Genomic DNA, 22,955 nt, shown 5'->3' on the forward strand with positions numbered 1-22,955 from the left:
GACACAGTAGGCAAATGAAGGTAGAAGGTCTCAAACCCTGTACTTTTGAGCAGTTTGTTAATAGTTTAGAGCAGTGCTTCCCAACCTATGTGCCGCGGCACACAACTGTGCCACAGCTACAGTAGAAGTGTGCTGTGGCAAAAAAGTCAAAAAATTGTAAAATTATAACGGTGTTGCATTAAAATTAATTATAAGTTAAAATACTATAACCTTATATTCCTAATGAAATAAAACATGGAATGACGGAGAAATATCATTAGTTTCTAAACAAAAAGATCCCACTTCATCAGTTCTGCATGGCGGCGGCGCTCCATGACAATTTCAATAATTGAGTGGAGCTACATTTCTTCTGTGGCTGTGAGGCTTTACCTTCTGTGGAGTGACGTCACTCAATTTGTGGATGTAGTAGTCCACATGTACTGCTAAAACGTGACTTTATTGTTGTTTAAGCATAGTTTTCATAGAATTTAAAGTTAATCTGAATTGTATTTTTTATTCTTTGTAACTATAAATGGCAAACGCAAACGAAAGTCATAAAAGAAAAAGCACGGTTGCTAACAGTGAAATATGCCTAGATGAAGATACGCATAACAGAGGCACTGTTGGTAAAAGCAAAGTCACTCGACGTTACCAAGACAGTTACTTAACTTATGGATTTACATGTGTTGAGAAGCAGGGCATTCTACAACCATTATGTGTAATATGCAGTGACATTCTTGCAAATGAAGCGATGGTACCAAGCAAGATGCAACGCCATCTAAACACAAAGCACAAGCCTTACATAGGGAAAAATTAGACATATTTTAAACGTTTATTAGATGGGCAGCAGAAGCAAGCGCATTTTTTTACTAAGCATCTTTCGGTTACAGACAAAGTGCAGCTAGCTAGCTTTCAGGTTGCAGAGCTAGTTGCCCAAAGAATGAAACCACACAACATTGTGGAGTCTTTGATTATGCCTGCATGCAGAGTTATGGTGAAAACAATGCTTGGAGAAGATGCAGAAAAAGTTATATGTAAGATGCCATCATCAAATAACACGGTTGCCAGGTGGATCGAAATGATGTCAGAGGATATCAGCAGCAGTGTGTGCAATTTGCTTCAGATGTGCAAACGATTTGCTCTACAGATTGATGAATCTACTGATGTAAGCGGAAAAGCGCAGTTAATGGCCTTCGTGAGGTTTTCAAATGGAACAAAAATGTTAGAGCAATTCTTGTTTTGTAGAGCACTGATAGAAACAAAAGGAGAGGATATTTTCAAATGTGTGTCACAGTTCTTTGTCCAGAATAGTTTGCTGTGGGAATGGTGCATGGCTGTGTGCACGGATGGAGCTCCATCAATGACAGGAAATGTGCGTGGTTTCGCAAGTATGGCAAAACGCAAAAATCCAAACATTGTCACAACTCATTGCTTCATTCACAGGGAGGCACTTGTAAGTAAGACAATGGGTACCGACCTTCAGTCAATCTTAGATGATGTGATTAAAATGGTTAACTTCATCAAAGTTCGACCAGTCAAGTTCAGAGTTTTTGAGATGTTATGCACAGACATGGGAGCAGACCATTATACACTTTTGATGCACACAGATGTAAGATGGCCATCCAAAGGAAAAGATCTGTCGAGGGTGTACGAGCTGAGAGATGAACTACGCGTGTTCTTCCTAAATCAACAAGTCAAACAGGACTTTGTTCAATTGTTGAGTGATTCCACCTGGTGCAGCAAATTAGCATACCTAGTTGACATTTTTGATGTGTTAAATGCACTGAATTTGAGTATGCAGGGCAACGAATCAAATATACTATCTGTTACTGACAAACTGTGCGCTTTTCGTCAGAAACTTCGAATGTGGTTACATGAAATAGAATCAACTAATTCAGTAGCTATGTTTTGTCATGCTGTTGAAGTTGATCCTGGTGCAATTGTGTTACATGACATAGTTATTGAACATTTATCACAGTTGGATGACAAGTTGCAATACTACTTTCCAAGTCTAAATCTTTCTGACAAAGATTGGATAAGAAACCCATTTCATATCCAAGTTGATATGTCTGGCTTACAATTACAAGAAAAGGAACAGCTTATTGATGTTGCAGCTGACAGTACAGTGCGATTGAAGTTCCTGGAAATGAATTTAGTAGAGTTCTGGATTATGGTTGAAACGGAATACACGTTGATAGGTAGTAAGGCTGTCGGAATACTGCTTCCCTTCAGCACTACTTACCTGTGTGAGAAGGCATTCTCAGCAATGACACATATCAAAATAAAACACAGAGGGTGTTTACAGGCACTTGAAAACAACTTACGAGTATGTTTGTCAACTACCGTTCTCGCTCGAATTGAAACACTTTCACAGTCCTTGCAAAGTCAGCCATCAAATTAATACAGTATTGGTCACATGACTAGTAACTATTAACTGAATTAGTAAAATAGATCATAGCTTCGTTCCTCTTTATTGACTGTTTAGTTTTTGTAACTTTAATTTCATTTAGAGATGATTTTAATCACTTTCTTTAAGTTATGGATTTACAGTTTTACATGAACAACAGGCACTTCTTGCACATCAATAGTGGTGTCAAAATAAAGAATTTCTTTATCATAAGATTCAGTGCTACTGTAGTCCTGTATACATGTAGTTAACTTGTATTAACAGAGAACAGTACTATAGACGGGTGAATGATTAGATTTGTTATTAATGTTACAGGCTGCCATGAAAACCTGTATCTTTGTAGAACTGTAGTAGTGTAGTTAGTACAGTACTAGTTGAGCACAATACATCATTTTAAAAAGAAATGGGAGCATTTCAGCTCCAGTGTGCCATTTACTCTTTGGTATTTGGCTAATGTGCCTTGGCCAGAAAAAGATTGGGAAGCACTGGTTTAGAGACTGAATTGCCAAGCAACTCCAATTAACTTGAAATGCATTTTCTGAACAGTAATTATGAAACTGAAAAGGCTAGCATTATTGACTGATTGTTAGCCTCAGTAATTTATGAGAAAATATAGTTAAGGAAAGTCCGTCAGTGCAGTGGATCAAGGCTCTAAGCTCTTAATACGCTAATTCCTGTAGTCAAGAGTAAAGGGTTGCTTTCAAAACCACAAAACATCCCCATGAACTCCTGCTTGTAAATACGCTGATGCTTTTTGCTTGGAAGGAGGCTGAATAGGGCTAAAAAAATCGAAAGTGTAAGTCAAGGAGTGCTAACATAATTCAGATCTCCAACTAACACTTGAAAAAATCATCCCACCTACATATGTTGCTTCTAGGTCTGACGTTAGGTGGAAGACTTGTGCAGCAGATAATTGGAAGACTGAAGCTTGTATTCTTTGGAAGGAGTGTTTTTTTTATTTATTTATTTATTTATTTTTTATGGCCAGGCTGAGTCCCCCAAACAAGCAAACTAGGCAGCTGTTTAAGTCACCTGGTGCTGGATGTGGAACTGTACATCTGACATTATTTAAACTGACAATTGAGTCAGATGGGTTTATGTAGACCTAAATTTTGGTGGCTGTCCCCTGAGAGTAGCAGGAGTTGATCAAGAGTAATATATTTTGTGGTATTTGTGTTATACTCGCTAATGGATGTTTGGCCCAGGTATTCATTAGTAGTCCCAGCATGGGTCTTACGGCCCACACTAAAAATATCCTGCTTACATGATGTCGTATTTTGTGATTCATTCCCTGCTGGATGGTATTCCTCCTGCCACTAGATCCCTGCACTCTTATAATGCATTTAAGGCATGAGAGTTAAGAGTAATCCTTGGTGGCTATTGGGTACTTTTCCGTTATCGGGCAACACTTCTAATGCACTACCATACGCACGCAGTGATGCGTCCTATGTATACAGAACAAAATTATGGCTTAGTGGCAAATCAAGTGAGTGTTGAAGTAAGAAAATATTGACAGACATTCTGGTTTTCTACCTTTCTAACAGCAATATTTACAATCTGACCCTAGGAAATCTGGACAGCCTGCTTAAGAGAGTGAATGAGAAACATTTACTAAATCATGTATTTGTAAGTTTGTACCAGAAATATTTCAAATGTGTCCCTAACTGAGATGTTTGTCCCCCACCCTCGCTCTTTTGGGCTTTGTCCACCTCTACCTTTGAGATGTCTGTCATTTGGCAGAATTGCAGAAACTGTCCATTTTTGCATCTTTTTTTTCCCGGTTATAGTAAAATGTATGAAATTGTACTGAACCAGTGAGGATCCTGAGCAGCAGCTGTCAAACCAGTGCAAGTGGGTCCTAAGCGGCCATGGAGAGAGTTCTACCCGTGAGATGTCTGTCATTTGGCAAAATTGCAGAAATTGTCCGTTTTTGCATCTGTTTTTTTCCGGTTATAGTAAAATGTATGAAATTGTACTGACCCAGCGAGGATCATCAGCATTAGCTGTCAAATCACTGCAGCGGGTGCTAAGCGTCCATTACAAGTGTTGCCCTGATAACAGAAAGTACTGGCTATTGTTTAACTCCACCCACTTTTGTAGACTCTGCTTGTTAGAGGGGGCATGGAGGTATGACAGCAAACCCAACCCACACATACTTACACACACACACACACACACACACACACACACACACACACACACACACACACACACACACACACACATGCACGCACGCATGCACGCACACACACACAGCCCTCTACCCACCAGAACATAATCACAAACTCATCCATTAACATACATACACAGACACAGACACAGACCCCCACCCTAACTCCTCTATCTCTACCTCCCAGGCAGACACATACTCACACGTACTTTCACACATGCAGCTCCCTCACATAGACACATATATACATCTCCTAACCCTACAATATCACTAAACTCCCCAGTAATTACCTCTAGTGAGATGGCTGAACCTGCTCTTTTGGCTGAGTTTACTACTGCAACATGGTAGGAGCCACCATGCTATTCTATATGGCCGAGTAATTCTATGAATTGCTTAGTGTGTAGATACTTTCCTGGAAGTGGTTCAACGGGAAAGAGATAGACAGCACATGGCTAATTAGTATATGCCTCTCCACTGAACTGTCTTATTACCATATAGCATGGCCGTGGAGACAGCCCACAAACTGCCTCATTACCATATAGCATGGCTGTGGAGACAGCCCACAAACTGCCTCATTACCATATAGCATGTCTGTGGAGACAGCCCACAAACTGCCCTCATTACCATATAGCATGGCTGTGGACACAGCCCAAAGTGGTGTTGCTCATCTTTGTGCAAAAGCACAGCATTAGAGCCGTCTTTGAATTTGAAAAGGTTACCTTAAGGTGTTCACATTACGTATACCTCGTGGTAATCTTTATGACTTTAGCCATGATTATTGGAAGAATATCCATTTTATACATGGCAAGGAGATAATGTGTGTTTGGTGTGGTTTTAGTGTGATTGTTTTGCAGAGGATGTGTAATTTGGGTGTTGAATAAAAGCAAGGATTTATGTGAGTTTTGTAGACAAATATTCTATATTTATTATTTGTTGAAAATGAGTAAATAAAACTGGGTCTATGTAGAGCTATTAGGATTTTATATATTTGAGTTCATAGGCAAAATATCAGGCAATCAGGCAACAGACCATTATAAGCCTAACAAATAAATTATATTCAAAACTTTCCTCCAGCCTCAAGAAGGAAAAATTAAGATAGATGAAAGAAGAATTTGAGGCTGCCGATCTAATTATTCAGGCTACATTGAAAGTGGCAAGGGTGCTTTCTATTTGATATATAATGGAAGCAGGTCTACTTCATAACATCACATTACCATAACAGTAAATGTTAGAACATCAAGACCACAATCAGGAATCCCCGTTGTTGAAAGTGCAGAAGGTCGAGTGTAGAATGTTGAAATGTACTTAACTTTTCATAGGGTGAGTGATTTAGTGGTGCAGTGTTACTTTAAGGGTTTTTAGTACATATGTTAAAAATATGGAGGAGTTTGCATCACTTGATTCTGTTGTCTTTGGAGTAGTTTGGGTATGTGTGAGTTTTAAAACAAAAGAAATTGTTTAATTGTAGCTGTATTTGTTAATTAAGATAAGTGGCTCCCTTCTTCTCTCAGTGTTTTCCCCTCTTGTGGGTGCTTCACCAACAGCCAACAAGCCTGAAAATATGCAAAACCCATGAGCCAACTAGGTTTTAAGAGAGGAAGATGAAGGAGTTTTGGAAATGAACCCTACTGGTCAATAAAACTACAGTTTCAGGTCAGTAACCACTCCCACAAGGGCCAGGAGCTGCTCAATGTTTTCACTGCCACTGATCAACAGAGAGACATTCCTAGCCCAAGCAAAAATGGCCTCACAGAAACTAACAAACAGTTCAGGAACAGCAAGCCTGTAACTGAACTTTTTTAAATCTCAGAAAAGTGGGAAAAAAGCAAGATTTTTTTTTTGTTTTTTTTTCAGAAAAAGCAGAGGTTCACAAGTAATATCAAGTTATAACAGTGCAGTAAATGACCCCACACAAGAGTGCTAGGTCAAAGACAGAAAATATACAAGTTTTGAGAAAAAACGATTTTAAAATTAAGTGCAAACAGGAAATTCAGTAAACAGCTTTTGGTTGTGCTCTACATACAGCTACTAATGCAGAAATCAAGTTTAACAAGCCAGAAAATGCTCAAACTAGGCAATTATGCAGAAAAACTTAGCAAATAAACAGAGAAAAAATACTTAAAATCTGAAAGTGGCTCCCTTTTCTCTCAGCATTTTCTCCTCTTGGTGGGTGCTTCACCAACAGCCAACAAGCCTGAAAAGATGCCAAACCCATGAGGCAACTAGGTTTTAAGAGAGGAAGATGAAGGAGTTTTGGAAATGACCCCTACTGGTCAATAAAACTAAAGTTTCAAGTCAGTAACCACTCCCACGGGGGGCAGGGGAGCTGCTCAATGTTTTTCACTGCCACTGATCAACAGAGAGACTTTCCTTTAGCCCAAGCAAAAATGGCCCCACAGAAACTTACAAACAGTTCAGGAACAGCAAGCCTGTAACTGAACTTTTTTAAATCTCAGAAAAGTGGGAAAAAAGCAAGATTTTTTTTTTGTTTTTCAGAGATAGCAGAGGTTCACAAGTAAAATCAAGTTATAACAGTGCAGTAAATGACCCCACACAAGAGTGTTAGGTCAAAGACAGAAAATATGCAAGTTTTGAGAAAAAAAAAATTTAAAATTAAGTGCAAACAGGTAATTCAGTAAACAGCTTTTGGTTGTGCTCTAAATACAGCTACTAATGCAGAAATCAAGTTTAACAAGCCAGAAAATGCTCAAACTAGGCAACTATGCAGAAAAACTTAGCAAATAAACAGAGAAAAAATACTTAAAATCTCAAAAGTGGCAGAGAATGTGTAATTTGGTGTTGAATAAAAGCAAGGATTTATGTGAGTTTTGTAGACAAATATTCCCATATTTATTATTTGTTGAAAAATGAGTAAATAAAACTGGGTCTGTGTAGAGCTATTAGGATTTTATATATTTGAGTTCATAGGCAAGTATTAGGCAATCAGGCAACAGACCATTATAAGCCTAACAAATAAATTATATTCAAAACTTTCCTCCAGCCTCAAGAAGGAAAAAATTAAGATAGATGAAAGAAGAATTTGAGGCTGCCGATCTAATTATTCAGGCTTACATTGAAAGTGGCAAGGGTGCTTTCTATTTGATATATAATAGAAGCAGGTCTACTTCATAACATCACATTACCATAACAGTAAATGTTAGAACATCAAGACCACAATCAGGAATCCCCGTTGTTGAAAGTGCAGAAGGTAAGTAGTGTAGAATGTTGAAATGTATTTAACTTTTCAGAGGGTGAGTGATTTAGTGGTGCAGTGTTACTTTAAGGGTTTTTAGTACATACGTTAAAAAATTTGGAGGAGTTTGCATCACTTGATTCTGTTGTCTTTGGAGTAGTTTGGGTATGTGTGAGTTTTAAAACAAAAAGAAATTGTTTAATTGTAGCTGTATTTGTTAATTTAGTTTGGAGCTTTACAGGTAAGGTATTCCAGTTTTGAAATTAGCATGATTGTTGCTGTTTTGGTTGTTGTTTATCATGTTGTAGATTGACTATGAAGTGGTGATTAATCCTGTTTATGGTAATTTGGATATGTAGGTCAAACATATTGTCCCAAGGAATCAGCTGTGATTCTATAATATCCTCGACAAATTTCCATTTGGCCTAATGGACACTGAACCTATGAAGACAGAGTGTACTTTCCATACTTTGAAACCATGTTTGTGTAATTAGACATATGTGAAAGTGTTAAAGTTGCAGGAGAGCTTCAGATTTGGTCTTTTTTGTTAAGACGTCTGGCACTAAGTTAAAACATTTTAATATATTAAAGATTAGACTTCACTGGGATGGAATGAGCAGCAGACGGACTCTGTCAGAAAGGTATTGTAGCTGCAGCAAAGGCTTTATCCAGAATGCAAAACTGTCCCTGGCAAAGCAGGAAGACTTGAAGGCCATTTCATTCCTAGCTGACACACGCTGGATCCTTCTTGAATGAAGGCCTCTACATAGCTGCCTATTAAAGTAAATTATCTTTTCTCTGAATCTGGGTATCAAAATACCACTCAAGAACAGAGTCTTGCTCACGTTAAACAAATGGATAAGCAAGCTCAATGATATCCCTGTATGTCCTTCTGGTTATAACAATTAAAGTCATTCATACTCTTGTGGACTAATACTTGGTCATAATTGTATTTACCAGGCTGGAGGGATCTCAGAGTTCTTGCTACATCCCTGATCCTGGTTCCACAAAGATATCTATTACGCTGTTCTAATCCAGCCTGATGAGGCTGATGACAGAGTCATAAATACTGAAATATTACAATGGATGGATGCACTCTTGGTGAGCCTTTAGGACTTGGAGTCTGCACCTTTGTGACTCTTAGATATATGTGTGCTGGCTATGTGTGTATGTGGTAAAGGTAGGTGTATTGCCCTGTGAACTTATGGCTGTGCTTTTTAGTCCTTAGTCTGGGAGGTTTAGGCACTGCTCTGTTAACACTCAGTCTAGGAGGCACCCTTCTCTTAACAACCTCAGTATAAGCTGGTATAGTGAAGGTAGTCTGTGTTCTAATGGTGTGTATTTTCTGGTTACTAAATGTGTTTTGAGATGATAAAGTAGCCCCTTAGTTCAATAAATATGCCTCTCATGTAATGAATCATTCTGAGGCAGCCTTAAACAGGTTTTCATAAGCAAGAATCAGTTTTTACTCTGCCTAAAAATACATAGTGCTATCAGGCTTGCTAGAGAAGAGAAAAAGAGCTCACAGGTTCATACTAGGCTAACTGCCCTTCTGGACCATTTTAAGCTTGACCTATTACCACATGGAAGAATCAAACCCTTCATCTTATAACTGTAAGGTAAACACCTTAACCATTATGCCACCTTCACATCTAAGCTGATTAAGAGGCCATAATGGCAAGTGTAGATGAATGGGATATATCACATAAAACAGCCTAATGACCTATTGTATAAGCAAAAGTGGATAATGGAAATGTAGGAAATGGTGATGATATAGAATGTGGCTAAAGGATACAGGAATATGAAATATGACTACTGTAATATTGAGATGTGCAAAAAATATATAAAAATTGATGGCAGTTCATAAGAACAGCAAGCCAATGCACAACAACTGACAAATATAAATCATATTGTCTTATCCAATAGTTTCAAATGCAGTAACCAAGAGCAGTAACTTTGAAAAATCAGTATCAGCAATGATCAAAAATGAGATCAAGTACAATCAATAACTGGAATTATAGGCCAATCTGAAATGTACCTAATTAGTATAGTTCTAAAATTATTGCCCAAGGGCCATGGCTATATATACAGACCATTGTTTCCATTTTACCATCTTGGAGAAAGTGGAGCGTAATCCAAGGGGTGGCCCTTGGGCAATAAGTTTAGAGCAAATACAACTGTAGTGGCAATTTTTTCTCAGTGCTATGGCCCTACCAGGTTTAATCAATATCATTAGCATCACTAGCTTACTCAAAATGAAAGCTTATGCCAAATGAATAATGACCCCCTTTTTATGTCATATAATATCTTCTCAAAATGCAAGTTCATAGGTTCATAGGTTCATACTAGGCTATCTGCCCGAGGGCATTTACAAGCCTAGCCCATCGTTTTGTGGCTTACGCCACCCCTTTAGTATGGGGAACTATACCCATTATTTTGCTGTGCCTCTGTCGAGCAGTGACACTGAGGTAATCCCTGGGGTATATCTGCGATCTCCCATCCATTGGTCAAGATTTCTCTTGAACAAGGCCAGCAGGTGCTCTGCCTCACATGTACCGGGATTTTGTTCCACAGCATAGGGAGTCTTTGGGTGATGAATCTATCCCTCCAGCACGTCCTATTAATAGCCGTGTCAAGGTTTAAGTCTCCGCCCTTGTGGCTCTGATGGATCTAGATTTTTGAGGTGAAGCATATTCATCAAATCTGGGTTTGACATGGCCTTGTATGTTAGGCAAAGGTCACCTCTGAGCAAGCGGTGGCGACTGAATAGAGCTGGAGTTCTTTCAGTCGGGCAGCATAGGACAGATTTTGAGACCCTTTATCCTTTTGGTGAGGAACTTTGTGGCCTCTCCAGCTGCTGCAAGTGTCGGGTCAGATACATTCCGAATGGGGCATTGTACTCAATCATTGGTCTGATGAGTGATGAGTAAAGGGAGACTATGACCTCCCTTGATCTAGATGAGAATCCCTTCATGATAAGGTGGGCAATGTAGAAGGTCTTCCTAACTACTTTAGCTACATGGGTGTCGAATGACAGACTACTATCAACCTGGGTCCCCAGGTCCCTGATAACTTCTTCTGTGCTCAGTGGATTGCCACCTATTTGGTAGCTAGGGTAACCTTGTTTTTCGAAGGGTATGACTATGCATTTTGGCATTTAACTTTAGGCCGTGGCTCTGGCACCAGTTATCCGTTTCTGTGAGACCCTTCTGAAGGATATCTGTGTCAGATGTGTTTTCTACTATGGCGCCCAGTTTGCAGTCATCTGCAAACTTTGTCAGCCATAACCCTCCTGTGTTTGCTTGTACTTCGGAAAAGTAGATGCCAAACAAGAGTGGGCCCAGGACTGAGCCCTGTGGGACACCACTTGTGACAGGCTTTGAGTCTGACATGGCGCCAGCAGCTCTGACCCTGTGGGTTCTGTCACTCAGCCAGTTTGCAACCCATCTTGTGATGTATGGGTTGACATTTAAGCTGATGAGTTTTTCAATGATACCCGAATGGGGTATTGTATCGAAGGCCTTAGCCAGATCGAGGTAGGCTGTATGGACTGCCTTTCCCTCATCAATGGCTTTGGTGACTGTTTGAAAAAGTCAACCAAGTTTAAAAGGCATGATCTGCCTTTGACAAAGCCAAACTGGGTTGGATCCAAAGTCTGCAAATTCCTATGTCTTTATTTATGAGGTCCATTATGATCCTCTCCATGGCTTTGCAGATAAGGCTTGTCAAGCTAATGGGCTGGTAATTTCCAGGGTCAGTGGAGGCACCGCCTTTGTGAAGTGGTACCACAGTTCCAGTGCGCCACTCCATGGGTACGTATCCAGAGGTAAGACTTTGATTAAACAGCTGTCCTAGCTGTGGGTTTAATTCCTCATTGAGTTCATGGAGCACACAGCCGGGGACACCATCAGGTCCCATGGATGCTGTGTTTTTTGCTTTGGAGAGAGCAGTTCTCACTTGGGCGCTGGAGATGTTTGGGGGGCTGCAATCGTTTGGTATAGATATCTCTCCATTTGGGGAGGGGAGAAGTTTGCACTGAACCTGTCAGCCAGTATGTTGGCAATGTCTGTAGGATCAGTAATCTTCACATCATTTTGAACTAGCTCTGAGCATATCTGGGAGTTTCCTCCCAGGTTTCTAACATAGCTAAAGAAGGCCTTATGATTGTCTTTTGAGTCTTTAGCTATTTTTCTCTCGAAATTTGCTTTGGATGATTTTATGAGAGCTCTAAGTTTTTTACTTATAGTGATCAAGGGTGTCTTACCTTTTAAGGATTTTGCTCTATCTTGTAGTAGCTTCCTCCTTTTGTTGTAGAGTTTGTTTATGGCTGGGGTCCACCAGACTGGACGCTTGCCTTTGGTACAAAGAGTCTTTGTTTTGCTTGGGATTGCCTTATCCATGCAGTCCTGCAGGTGCTGGTAGAAGGCATTTGTAAGTGATTCAGCGGCTTGAGTACTGTTTTCCTATGGCTCGGGGCCTTAAAGGAGACCACACTAGTCTTTAGAAGTGTGAAGTCGGCTTTGAGAAGTTCTTTACTGTGGTCTTTTTATTTCAGGTGGGGTGGGATGAGGACCTCCAGCGAGATTAGTTTGTGGTCTGATCTCACCAGTGAGGGGTACACCTCCGGTGTTGAACATTGTGCTCCCATGTTCGTGATGATGAGATCAAGTATGTTATCTCCTCTTGTGGGATGGTGACTAGTTGTTCCATGGCATTTGAGTTTATGAATTCCAGGAACTTTTGGGCTAGGGTGTTTGGGCTTGAGTAGTGTTCCCAGTCTATATTAGGGTAATTGAAGTCACCTAGTATGATGGTGTTTGGTGATACATTTATCCCTCTAGTGTTTTCAGGAAGGCCATGTGAGGTTCCTGAGTTTGTGAGGGTGGCCTGTAACATGCTACAATTTGCAGAGCAGTCTTGCCTATGGTTAATTGCACCTGGATGGTCTCCGATGCATCGTGCGTTGCCACCAGTCTTGAGGTGTGGGTGTCCTTGATGAATATGGATACCCCCTCCTTTCTTGGTATTGTCCAGATTTTGGGGCGGAACGCATGATATGAGGTAAAACCTGATAGCGCTGGGGTGCTCTCAGGAGCCTTGAACCAGGTTTCTGTCACAGCACAGACATCGATGTTCTCCATACTGAGAAGGGCCTAGTGCGTGCATTTTGAGATTTAGACTTCTGGCATTGAGCAGCATTACCCTTAGTTTTTTTCCTTTTTTGTGTTCTAGGGTGGTAGGTTTAGAATTTGAGCCTTGCCTAAAAGGCACTATGGGGTGGCAAGAGCCTTTGCCAATATCCGGAATCCCAGGGGTGACAGGTGCAAGCCGTCCCTTGCGAAGCAGCGTGGCTTGTCCAGCATGTCATCCCAGGCAGACAGACACTGGATCCCCTTTGAATGACACCAGTGTTTAAGCCAATTGTTAAAGCTGATCATCTTATCTCTGTATTGTGGCATCATTCTTGGTGAAGGTAGGATACTGCTCAAGGTCAGGGTCATACCTGTCTGGGCTACATAATCAGAGAGCTCCTCAATGTCTCTTTTCATGTAGTCCAAGGAGGTACGTCTCAGGTCGTTTACACCAGCGTGGACAATGACTGAATCATATTTGTACCTGCTGTTGAGAGACCTGAGTGCTTGCTATGTGGCGGATTCTAGCGCCCGACAGGCAGCTTACTGTGACCTTCTCCTTACTCAGTCTGGTGAGCGGACGCCAGTGTGTCTGACTATGGAGTCACCAATGACTAGTGTGTCTGGCATTGTGTTTGGCCTTAAGGGCTGTGACTGTTTGACACTCTGACTGTGAGGTCTATGTGTTGCAGGTGTTGTGTTCTGAGGTGGTGGTTGTTTGGGTGTCTGCTTTGGTGGCCTCTGCTGTTTTGGTAGATTTTTGATCAGAGCCTCGAGTATGTCTTTGTGTGTTTATGTGTATGATTTGAGGTTGTAATGGTAATATGTGAGACTGGGTCTATAGTGTGTGTGGTAACCTTCTCCTCCTGACTGGTCTTGCCAGTCCTATGTTGAGAGAGCTCAGCCTCCAGTTTGACCGTATAGTTGCATCTCTCGCATGTATTTGTGTTTTGTGGGAGGAGGAGAGGGTTGTCTGTGTACATGAGGCAATTGAAAATATACCCCTTAAAATAACATCTAGGGAACCAAAATTAGTTCAATATATTTGGCATCTGTGGTTAGGCTTGTAAAGGCCCTTGTGCTTGTTAGTCTAGTATACAGCTATGAACCTATAAAACTAAGATGCACTTTTGCTGCTTATAGTGACTTTTTTCTGATTCCAAGAACAACTAATACAAACTGCAAAAGAACAACTCACCAGGCAGTGGAAACTTGTAAGACGTTATTTTAGTAGGCCACAAAATAAAAGATAACCTGTTTCATTCAAACGATATAGACTTCATCAGATAAATTTATTCAACTGTCATGTAATTTTATATAAACTTCCTACTAGATCACCTGATTGGCAATTTTAAAATTTTAAAGAGACAGTCCATCATGTTGTTTCTATAATATAAAGTATGTAAGTATTTAAAATAGCACAGCAAGTACAAAACAAAAGAATATGAAAACATATGTAAAAATAATAAATAAAGAGTAATTTTCCTTTCTGATCTGAATATATGAAACATCAGTTTCTGTGGATTTCTTTGCAGTGTTTCCTTTATTTTGTGTTGATTTTTGGAATCAGTAATATAACTAAACTAAACAATGTGATTTTCATTGTTCTGCTCATTACCAACTAAGGTAGTGAGATGCTGACCTTAGGATTTAAAGAAATGCTCACTGATCATGTCACTTGACCAGTGCGGGTTGGCCAATTAATGTGACAGCAAGAAAATCTGATTCAGAAACAGGTATGGCTGCAATGAGAAATACATCACTGCAAGACTGATTACCATGTCTCTGAAAGAAACATTGCTAGACCTGACTGTGCATCAACAAACAAGTTCCCCATCGCTCAATCACACTTCAATGAAGCATTCAGGCATGCATTCACACACAATAATCCAATACACACATGCACACACACACACACACACACACACACACACACACACACACACACACACATCCAGACTTTCAGTGCACTCCAACCCGGTAGTGTTACCTGCCAAGCACACACACACACACACACACACACACACACACACACACACACACACACACACACACACACACACACACACACACACCCAGACTTTCAGTGCCGTACCCAACCCCGGTAGTGTGACCTGCCAGGCACACACACACACACATACACACACATCCAGACTTTCAGTGCCGTACCCAACCCCAGTAGTGCAACCTGCCAGACACACACACACACACACACACACACACACACACACACACACACACACACACACAAACACATATTCGTACACCTTCATTCATTGTCTGACAGACACACTTCCACCTACAATACACACAGAAACACACACATCAACCCCCACATCTTCCTTGAACATTCCTGCACTACAACTACTCCAATTGGAGTGAATGTATGACCACCGTGATTTTATGTTGATCACTTTTCCCCCTAAAGTAAAATTTACTCATTAAATTATCTGCATTTACATTTAAAAAATAAACACACTACTGATCAAAAATTGATTTATGTAATGTAATAAACTGTGTGCATGTAATATTATAGTATATGCATAGCCAGCCTTAGGCATAGGCCAACTAGGTGGCTGCCTAGGGTGCCGCTCTAGCAGGGGAACTTTTCCAGTAATCTGGATGGTGTAAATAGACTGGGATGGAGGAACCAGGTGGTGTAGGGGGTCACTGTGGAGCCCTTTTGCCTAGGGCACCACTTGACTTAAGGCCGACCCTGAGTATATATAAATATTCATCCAGAGTTATCTCTTTTTTGAAAACAATTTCGCTTTAACTATGAATGTGTCCACTGCCTCAGCAGAACATGATCTCAGGATGTAAAATTGTGGTGCACTGTCAGCTAAGAACTAGCTTTTCTACCATTACATTCTGCTTTACTCTTCTTCTTCTGGCTTATCCTGGTTAGGGGTCACCACAGCATATCACCTGTCTGCTCATGATTGACAGTGAAGTTTTACAGTGTTGAGTTGCCATCCTGGTGCCCAACCTTCCACAGAAGGTACACACATGCACGCACTCACACCTAGGGCCAATTTAGAGTGTCCAATCCACCTACAGCATGTCTTTGGGATGTGGGAGGAAACCGGAGCACCTGGAGGAAACCCACATGACCACAGGAAGGACATGCAGACTCCACATAGAAGGAACCCCAGCCGAGGATTGAACTGGAGAACCTCTTGCTGTGAGGCGACAATGCTAACTGCTGCACCACCGCTGCCATTACATTCTACTTTACTCTAATAACACTAATATGTCTTCATGCTTCCTCTGTTTTTTCGAGTTACTGTTCACTACATTTTTCTTCCTTATTATAAAATGTATTTAACATCTGATTTGTTATTGTTATTGTAATCTTTTTGTGTATTCTTATTGAAAAGTTCATAGTCTTCTTTTGAAAATTGCTTTTATTGTTTTTTTCTGAGCTGAGCATGAAACATGAAATAGGTCCATTGGATAAGTGCCCCAGTTAACTAATCTAAGTTAAGTCATTTAAGTAAATAATAAATAAATAAAATATACAGTGAGTACTATGTCTAGCCTAGATCACACAGGTGGAGATAAATACTTTCCTGAAGCAATGTAAGATCTGAAGAGTTAAAAAGTAGTAGGACCTTCATTTTTTTTTCTCTTTGTTTTTCTTGTCTGCATGCCTGATGAACATCAAGTTTCCTGCAGTCTGACATTCACATTCATTCTGCTACCTGAGAGCATCACTCAGGCTAAAGGGCAGAGGGGGGCTATCACCCAAGCAACCAGGCGTGTACTTTGTGCCTTCACTTACTCCTGTTTTCTTCCAGCATTGTGATTGAGGCAGATGTCCATCACCACAGCTGGATATATCTGGCTTAATCCCCAGACTAAGGACATATAGAAGGCTGATCCTTCTACCCTATCCAGCAGATGGGAGAGTCTGGTTTATCCCCCAGACTGGTTTCCCAAATGGAGACACATCATTCTAACCCCAGCTGGCAGGTAATTCCTTCATTCAGCAGATTACATCATTCTGGTACAGACTGTGGAGGTATTTTCTCCTTCCCTAACCCACCCTAACCACACCCTTTGGTAATGATATAGGCCAATCAATATTAAAATCACCTGGAAATACAGTTTCATCAGAAATGTTTTTGTTACTCAGTGTAATATGTGCTCAGCATTTCTCTTTAATGATATAAATAAGGTATAGATTGAGCCAACAATGATATGTCTGCAGAGCCAGATCATGATCAAATGGGGCCGTAGGCAGGGTAATGGACTGCACACACACCCCTACCAATATCCCATTACTGTCTATCCTCAGTTACCATAAAAAACTGTTCAAACATATTATTTTTGTTTTTATGTTTTTTTTTTTTACTTCTACAATGATGCCAGAGATTCAGATTTAATTAAAACTATTTCAAAATTTACAGCAAAAACACTGTCAGCCATTTGCTAAGCAAAACAAAACAGCCTCATACTGAAAACAGCATGAACAATAGTAAACAACTCTTCCCTAGTAACTCACATTTATTGAAAATGCACCTAGCAATCCATTAAACTTCAAGATGTGTTGGGACTCAAACAACATATAGTGAAGCACTAATTAGTGTCTATGTGAGGGATGCAAGAGTTCCAAAGGCAAATGTGCAGTTCATTTGCTAACAGTATGGGACAGCTTGGGACAGCTCACTGGATGCAAGCATCCCTTTTCAGTATCAGCCTAGGAGCACTGCGGTGAAGTGATTTGTTCAGAGTCACATAGTAGACAAATGAAAGCTGAGGGAGTCAAACATTTCACTTCAAAAGCAGCTCATAGGCTTTCTCATTAAGGAACCCAGACAGCTGTAGCCCAACATAAGTTCATAGGTTCATAGGTTGATACTAGGCTATTGGCCCTAGGGCCTATACAAGCCTAGCCATAACAATTCCTTGGTGATTTATTCCCACAATATTTACTTCCCTGGACCCCTATATAGCAGGGCAACTGACGTAATCTCTGGTGTAAATTTCCTATCTCCCATCCAGTCGTCAAGGTTCCTTTTGAAGAGGGCCAAGGAGGCACTCTGCTTGGCATATATGGGCAGTCTATTCCAGAGTATGGGGAGTCTCTGGGTCAGGAAACTATCCCTCCAGCATGTTTTGTTCATTGTGATGACAAGGTTTAGGTCCCTGGAGCTTGTGGCTCTGATGGATTGGGATTTCTTTAAGTGTAGCATGTCCAACAGCTCTGGATTTGACATGGCCTTGTATGTTAAGCAGAGATTCCCTCTGAGTAGACGATATGCAACAGAGCATAGCTGGAGTTTTTAGTCGGTCAGCATAGGGCATCTGCTTTAGGCCTGTGATTCTTTCAGTGAGGTGTTTCTGTGGCCTTTCCAGTTGTTGCAGATGTCTTGAGAGTTACATACCAAATGGGGTATTGTTCTCTATGATGGGTCTAATGAGAGATGAGTAAGTGGGACAATGACCTCCTTTTTTTATGGATGAAAAGCCCTTAGTGATGAGGTGTACCACATAGAAGGATTTCCTGACTGTTGTGGCAATGTGGTTATCGAAGGTGAGACCACTGTCCACCTGTGTTCCTAAGTCTCTTATCACACTTTCGGTATTTAGTGTACTGCAATCTATGTGATAATTCATGGGTACATGTTTTTTTCCCAAAGGGGATAACTATACACTTCTTGGCACTTAGCTTGAGCCCATGGCTCTGGCACCAAGCAACTGTGGAAGGCCCTTTTGTAGAATGTCCACATCATTTGGGAATTCAATAATGGCTCCCAGTTTGCAGTTATCTGCAAAATTTGTTAGAGAAGTAGATGCCAAACAAGAGCGGTCCCGGGATTGAACCCTGAGGTACTCCACTTGTCACTTGTCTGGAGCTGGATTTGGAGTCGGCTACTTTTACAGTGTGGGTTCTGTCAGTAAGCCAGTTGGCAACCCATTGAGTGATGTAGGGATTTATGCCCAGCTTAGTAAGTTTATCTATGATTCCAGAGTGAGGGATGCTGTTGAAGGCCTTGGAGAGGTCCAGATAGGCTGTGTGGACCGCCTTACCCTCATCCACAGCTCTGGAGACTGATTCGAAGAAGTCAATCAGGTTCAGGAGACACAATCAGCCCTTCATAAACCCAAACTGGGTGGGGGTCTAGTGTTTGAAGGTTGCCAATGTCTTTGTTTATAAGTTCCATGATAATACGTTCCATGGCCTTGCAGATCAGGCTCGTCAGACTGATGGGACAGTAGCTCCAGGATCCAAGGTGGATCTCCCCTTGTGTAGTGGGATAACTGTAGCTGTGCACCACTCAGTGAGCATGAAGCCTGAGGTGAGGCTATGATTAAACATGACACTTAGGTGAGGTGCCAATTCATTTTGTAGTTCATGTAATACACAGCCCGGGATGTCGACTGGTCCCATGGATGCTGTATTCTTAGCTTTGGAGGGTGCGGTTTTTACCTGTGTGGCCATGATTACTGGAATTTGGCAATCTTTTGGTATTGATATGTGCCCTTTAGGGGGTGAGAGGGGTGAAGTTGGCACTGAATCAATCTGCCAGGATATTGGCAATGTCCTTGGGATCAGTATATTTAATGCCATTCTGTTGTAACTCAGAGCAGATCTGAGCATTGCCATTTAGATTTTGACATAGCTATAGAATGCCTTGTAGTTCAACATAGTGCATTTCACACTGTGTATCTGCAAAAAAGGTAATTAAAATGTATTCACAGTTAAAATACTAACATTAAACTTGTTGAATTCTTGCTCTCTGGTTTATTCACACCCAAATAATAAACTCACTCAAAAGTCAACACAACAAGCTAACCAAGGATTGTACCCAAAGAACATGGCTCCTATTATGATGTTCCTGCTTATTACAATCAGTTCCTTTCTTTACCCCATATGTACTGTAGGTTGCAGAAACTAAGCATTTATTACAGACACACACACCAATATCAATTACAGCCACTTGCATGCATGTACACCTCAGATATCTGCTTGAGAACAAGTAAGTGAATACATTCATAAATAATGGGCCATAAATGTATCTCAGTTCACTGTTGTCAAAACCATGCAGTGGAGCCCACTTCTATCCTCTCAGCTTCATAGCTCAAATCAAAGACCCAAAACCAGGAAAGGATTCTAAATGTTTCTTATGTATAGTTAGAAAGTTGTTTGAATTTAACAATTTTTCTGAAGGATGCAAAGTCCGAAATTCATAACTGTCTTCATTTAATGACTGCAGTCCACAACAACTTGACAGAAAGACATAAATTTTACAAGGAATACAAAAAATAACTTTCAACCTCTTTGTTCAAGAATTGTGGACAAAGTTAAAAATAACGAAGGGACAAAAGCAGACATTTTAAGTACCATTTTCTTTTATCAGTTTTGTAACCAGGTAAACTCAATGTACATATAAAGGGCCCTTTTTCATGGAGCACCTAAGAGCACTATCTGAGTGACTTGCTAAAAGGACACAGTAGGCAAATGAAGGTAGAAGGTCTCAAACCCTGTACTTTTGAGCAGTTTGTTAATAGTTTAGAGCAGTGCTTCCCAACCTATGTGCCGCGGCACACAACTGTGCCACAGCTACAGTAGAAGTGTGCCGTGGCAAAAAGTAAAAAAATTGTAAAATTATAACGGTTTTGCATTAAAATTAATTATAAGTTAAAATACTATAACCTTATATTCCTAATGAAATAAAACATGGAATGACGGAGAAATATCATTAGTTTCTAAACAAAAAGATCCCACTTCATCAGTTCTGCATGGCGGCGGCGCTCCATGACAATTTCAATAATTGAGTGGAGCTACATTTCTTCTGTGGCTGTGAGGCTTTACCTTCTGTGGAGTGACGTCACTCAATTTGTGGATGTAGTAGTCCACATGTACTGCTAAAACGTGACTTTATTGTTGTTTAAGCATAGTTTTCATAGAATTTAAAGTTAATCTGAATTGTATTTTTATTCTTTGTAACTATAAATGGCAAGCATAACGAAAGTCATAAAAGAAAAAGCACGGTTGCTAACAGTGAAATATGCCTAGATGAAGATCGCATAACAGAGGCACTGTTGGTAAAAGCAAAGTCACTCGGCGTTACCAAGACAGTTACTTAACTTATGGATTTACATGTGTTGAGAAGCAGGGCATTCTACAACCATTATGTGTAATATGCAGTGACATTCTTGCAAATGAAGCGATGGTACCAAGCAAGATGCAACGCCATCTAAACACAAAGCACAAGCCTTACATAGGGAAAAATTAGACATATTTTAAACGTTTATTAGATGGGCAGCAGAAGCAAGCGCATTTTTTTACTAAGCATCTTTCGGTTACAGACAAAGTGCAGCTAGCTAGCTTTCAGGTTGCAGAGCTAGTTGCCCAAAGAATGAAACCACACAACATTGTGGAGTCTTTGATTATGCCTGCATGCAGAGTTATGGTGAAAACAATGCTTGGAGAAGATGCAGAAAAAGTTATATGTAAGATGCCATCATCAAATAACACGGTTGCCAGGTGGATCGAAATGATGTCAGAGGATATCAGCAGCAGTGTGTGCAATTTGCTTCAGATGTGCAAACGATTTGCTCTACAGATTGATGAATCTACTGATGTAAGCGGAAAAGCGCAGTTAATGGCCTTCGTGAGGTTTTCAAATGGAACAAAAATGTTAGAGCAATTCTTGTTTTGTAGAGCACTGATAGAAACAAAAGGAGAGGATATTTTCAAATGTGTGTCACAGTTCTTTGTCCAGAATAGTTTGCTGTGGGAATGGTGCATGGCTGTGTGCACGGATGGAGCTCCATCAATGACAGGAAATGTGCGTGGTTTCGCAAGTATGGCAAAACGCAAAAAATCCAAACATTGTCACAACTCATTGCTTCATTCACAGGAGGCACTTGTAAGTAAGACAATGGGTACCGACCTTCAGTCAATCTTAGATGATGTGATTAAAATGGTTAACTTCATCAAAGTTCGACCAGTCAAGTTCAGAGTTTTTGAGATGTTATGCACAGACATGGGAGCAGACCATTATACACTTTTGATGCACACAGATGTAAGATGGCCATCCAAAGGAAAAGATCTGTCGAGGGTGTACGAGCTGAGAGATGAACTACGCGTGTTCTTCCTAAATCAACAAGTCAAACAGGACTTTGTTCAATTGTTGAGTGATTCCACCTGGTGCAGCAAATTAGCATACCTAGTTGACATTTTTGACGTGTTAAATGCACTGAATTTGAGTATGCAGGGCAACAAATCAAATATACTATCTGTTACTGACAAACTGTGCGCTTTTTGCCAGAAACTTCGAATGTGGTCCCATGAAATAGAATCAGCTAATTCAGTAGCTATGTTCCGTCATGCTGTTGAAGTTGATCCTGGTGCAATTGTGTTACATGACATAGTTATTGAACATTTATCACAGTTGGATGACAAGTTGCAATACTACTTTCCAAGTCTAAATCTTTCTGACAAAGATTGGATAAGAAACCCATTTCATATCCAAGTTGATATGTCTGGCTTACAATTACAAGAAAAGGAACAGCTTATTGATGTTGCAGCTGACAGTACAGTGCGATTGAAGTTCCTGGAAATGAATTTAGTAGAGTTCTGGATTATGGTTGAAAAGGAATACACATTGATAGATAGTAAGGCTGTCGGAATACTGCTTCCCTTCAGCACTACTTACCTGTGTGAGAAGGCATTCTCAGCAATGACACATATCAAAATAAAACACAGAGGGTGTTTACAGGCACTTGAAAACAACTTACGAGTATGTTTGTCAACTACCGTTCTCGCTCGAATTGAAACACTTTCACAGTCCTTGCAAAGTCAGCCATCAAATTAATACAGTATTGGTCACATGACTAGTAACTATTAACTGAATTAGTAAAATAGATCATAGCTTCCGTTCCTCTTTATTGACTGTTTAGTTTTTGTAACTTTAATTTCATTTAGAGATGATTTTAATCACTTTCTTTAAGTTATGGATTTACAGTTTTACATGAACAACAGGCACTTCTTGCACATCAATAGTGGTGTCAAAATAAAGAATTTCTTTATCATAAGATTCAGTGCTACTGTAGTCCTGT

General features: G+C 40.3%; 2 protein-coding genes across 2 annotated transcripts; both read left to right on the forward strand.

Moving 5' to 3' along the window:
- Nucleotides 1-919: 919 nt before the first annotated feature.
- Nucleotides 920-2,380, forward strand: LOC122816297 (zinc finger BED domain-containing protein 5-like). Its single transcript, XM_044089032.1, has one exon. It carries the CDS (start codon nt 920-922, stop codon nt 2,378-2,380), a length of 1,461 nt encoding a protein of 486 aa, XP_043944967.1.
- Nucleotides 2,381-21,250: 18,870 nt separating this feature from the next.
- Nucleotides 21,251-22,711, forward strand: LOC122816307 (zinc finger BED domain-containing protein 5-like). Its single transcript, XM_044089043.1, has one exon. It carries the CDS (start codon nt 21,251-21,253, stop codon nt 22,709-22,711), a length of 1,461 nt encoding a protein of 486 aa, XP_043944978.1.
- The last annotated feature ends 244 nt before the right edge of the window (nt 22,712-22,955 follow it).

This window comes from Protopterus annectens, chromosome 1.part1 (genome assembly GCF_019279795.1).
Source record: "Protopterus annectens isolate FY-2018-M chromosome 1.part1, PAN1.0, whole genome shotgun sequence".
NCBI classification, from domain to species: Eukaryota; Metazoa; Chordata; order Ceratodontiformes; family Protopteridae; genus Protopterus; species Protopterus annectens.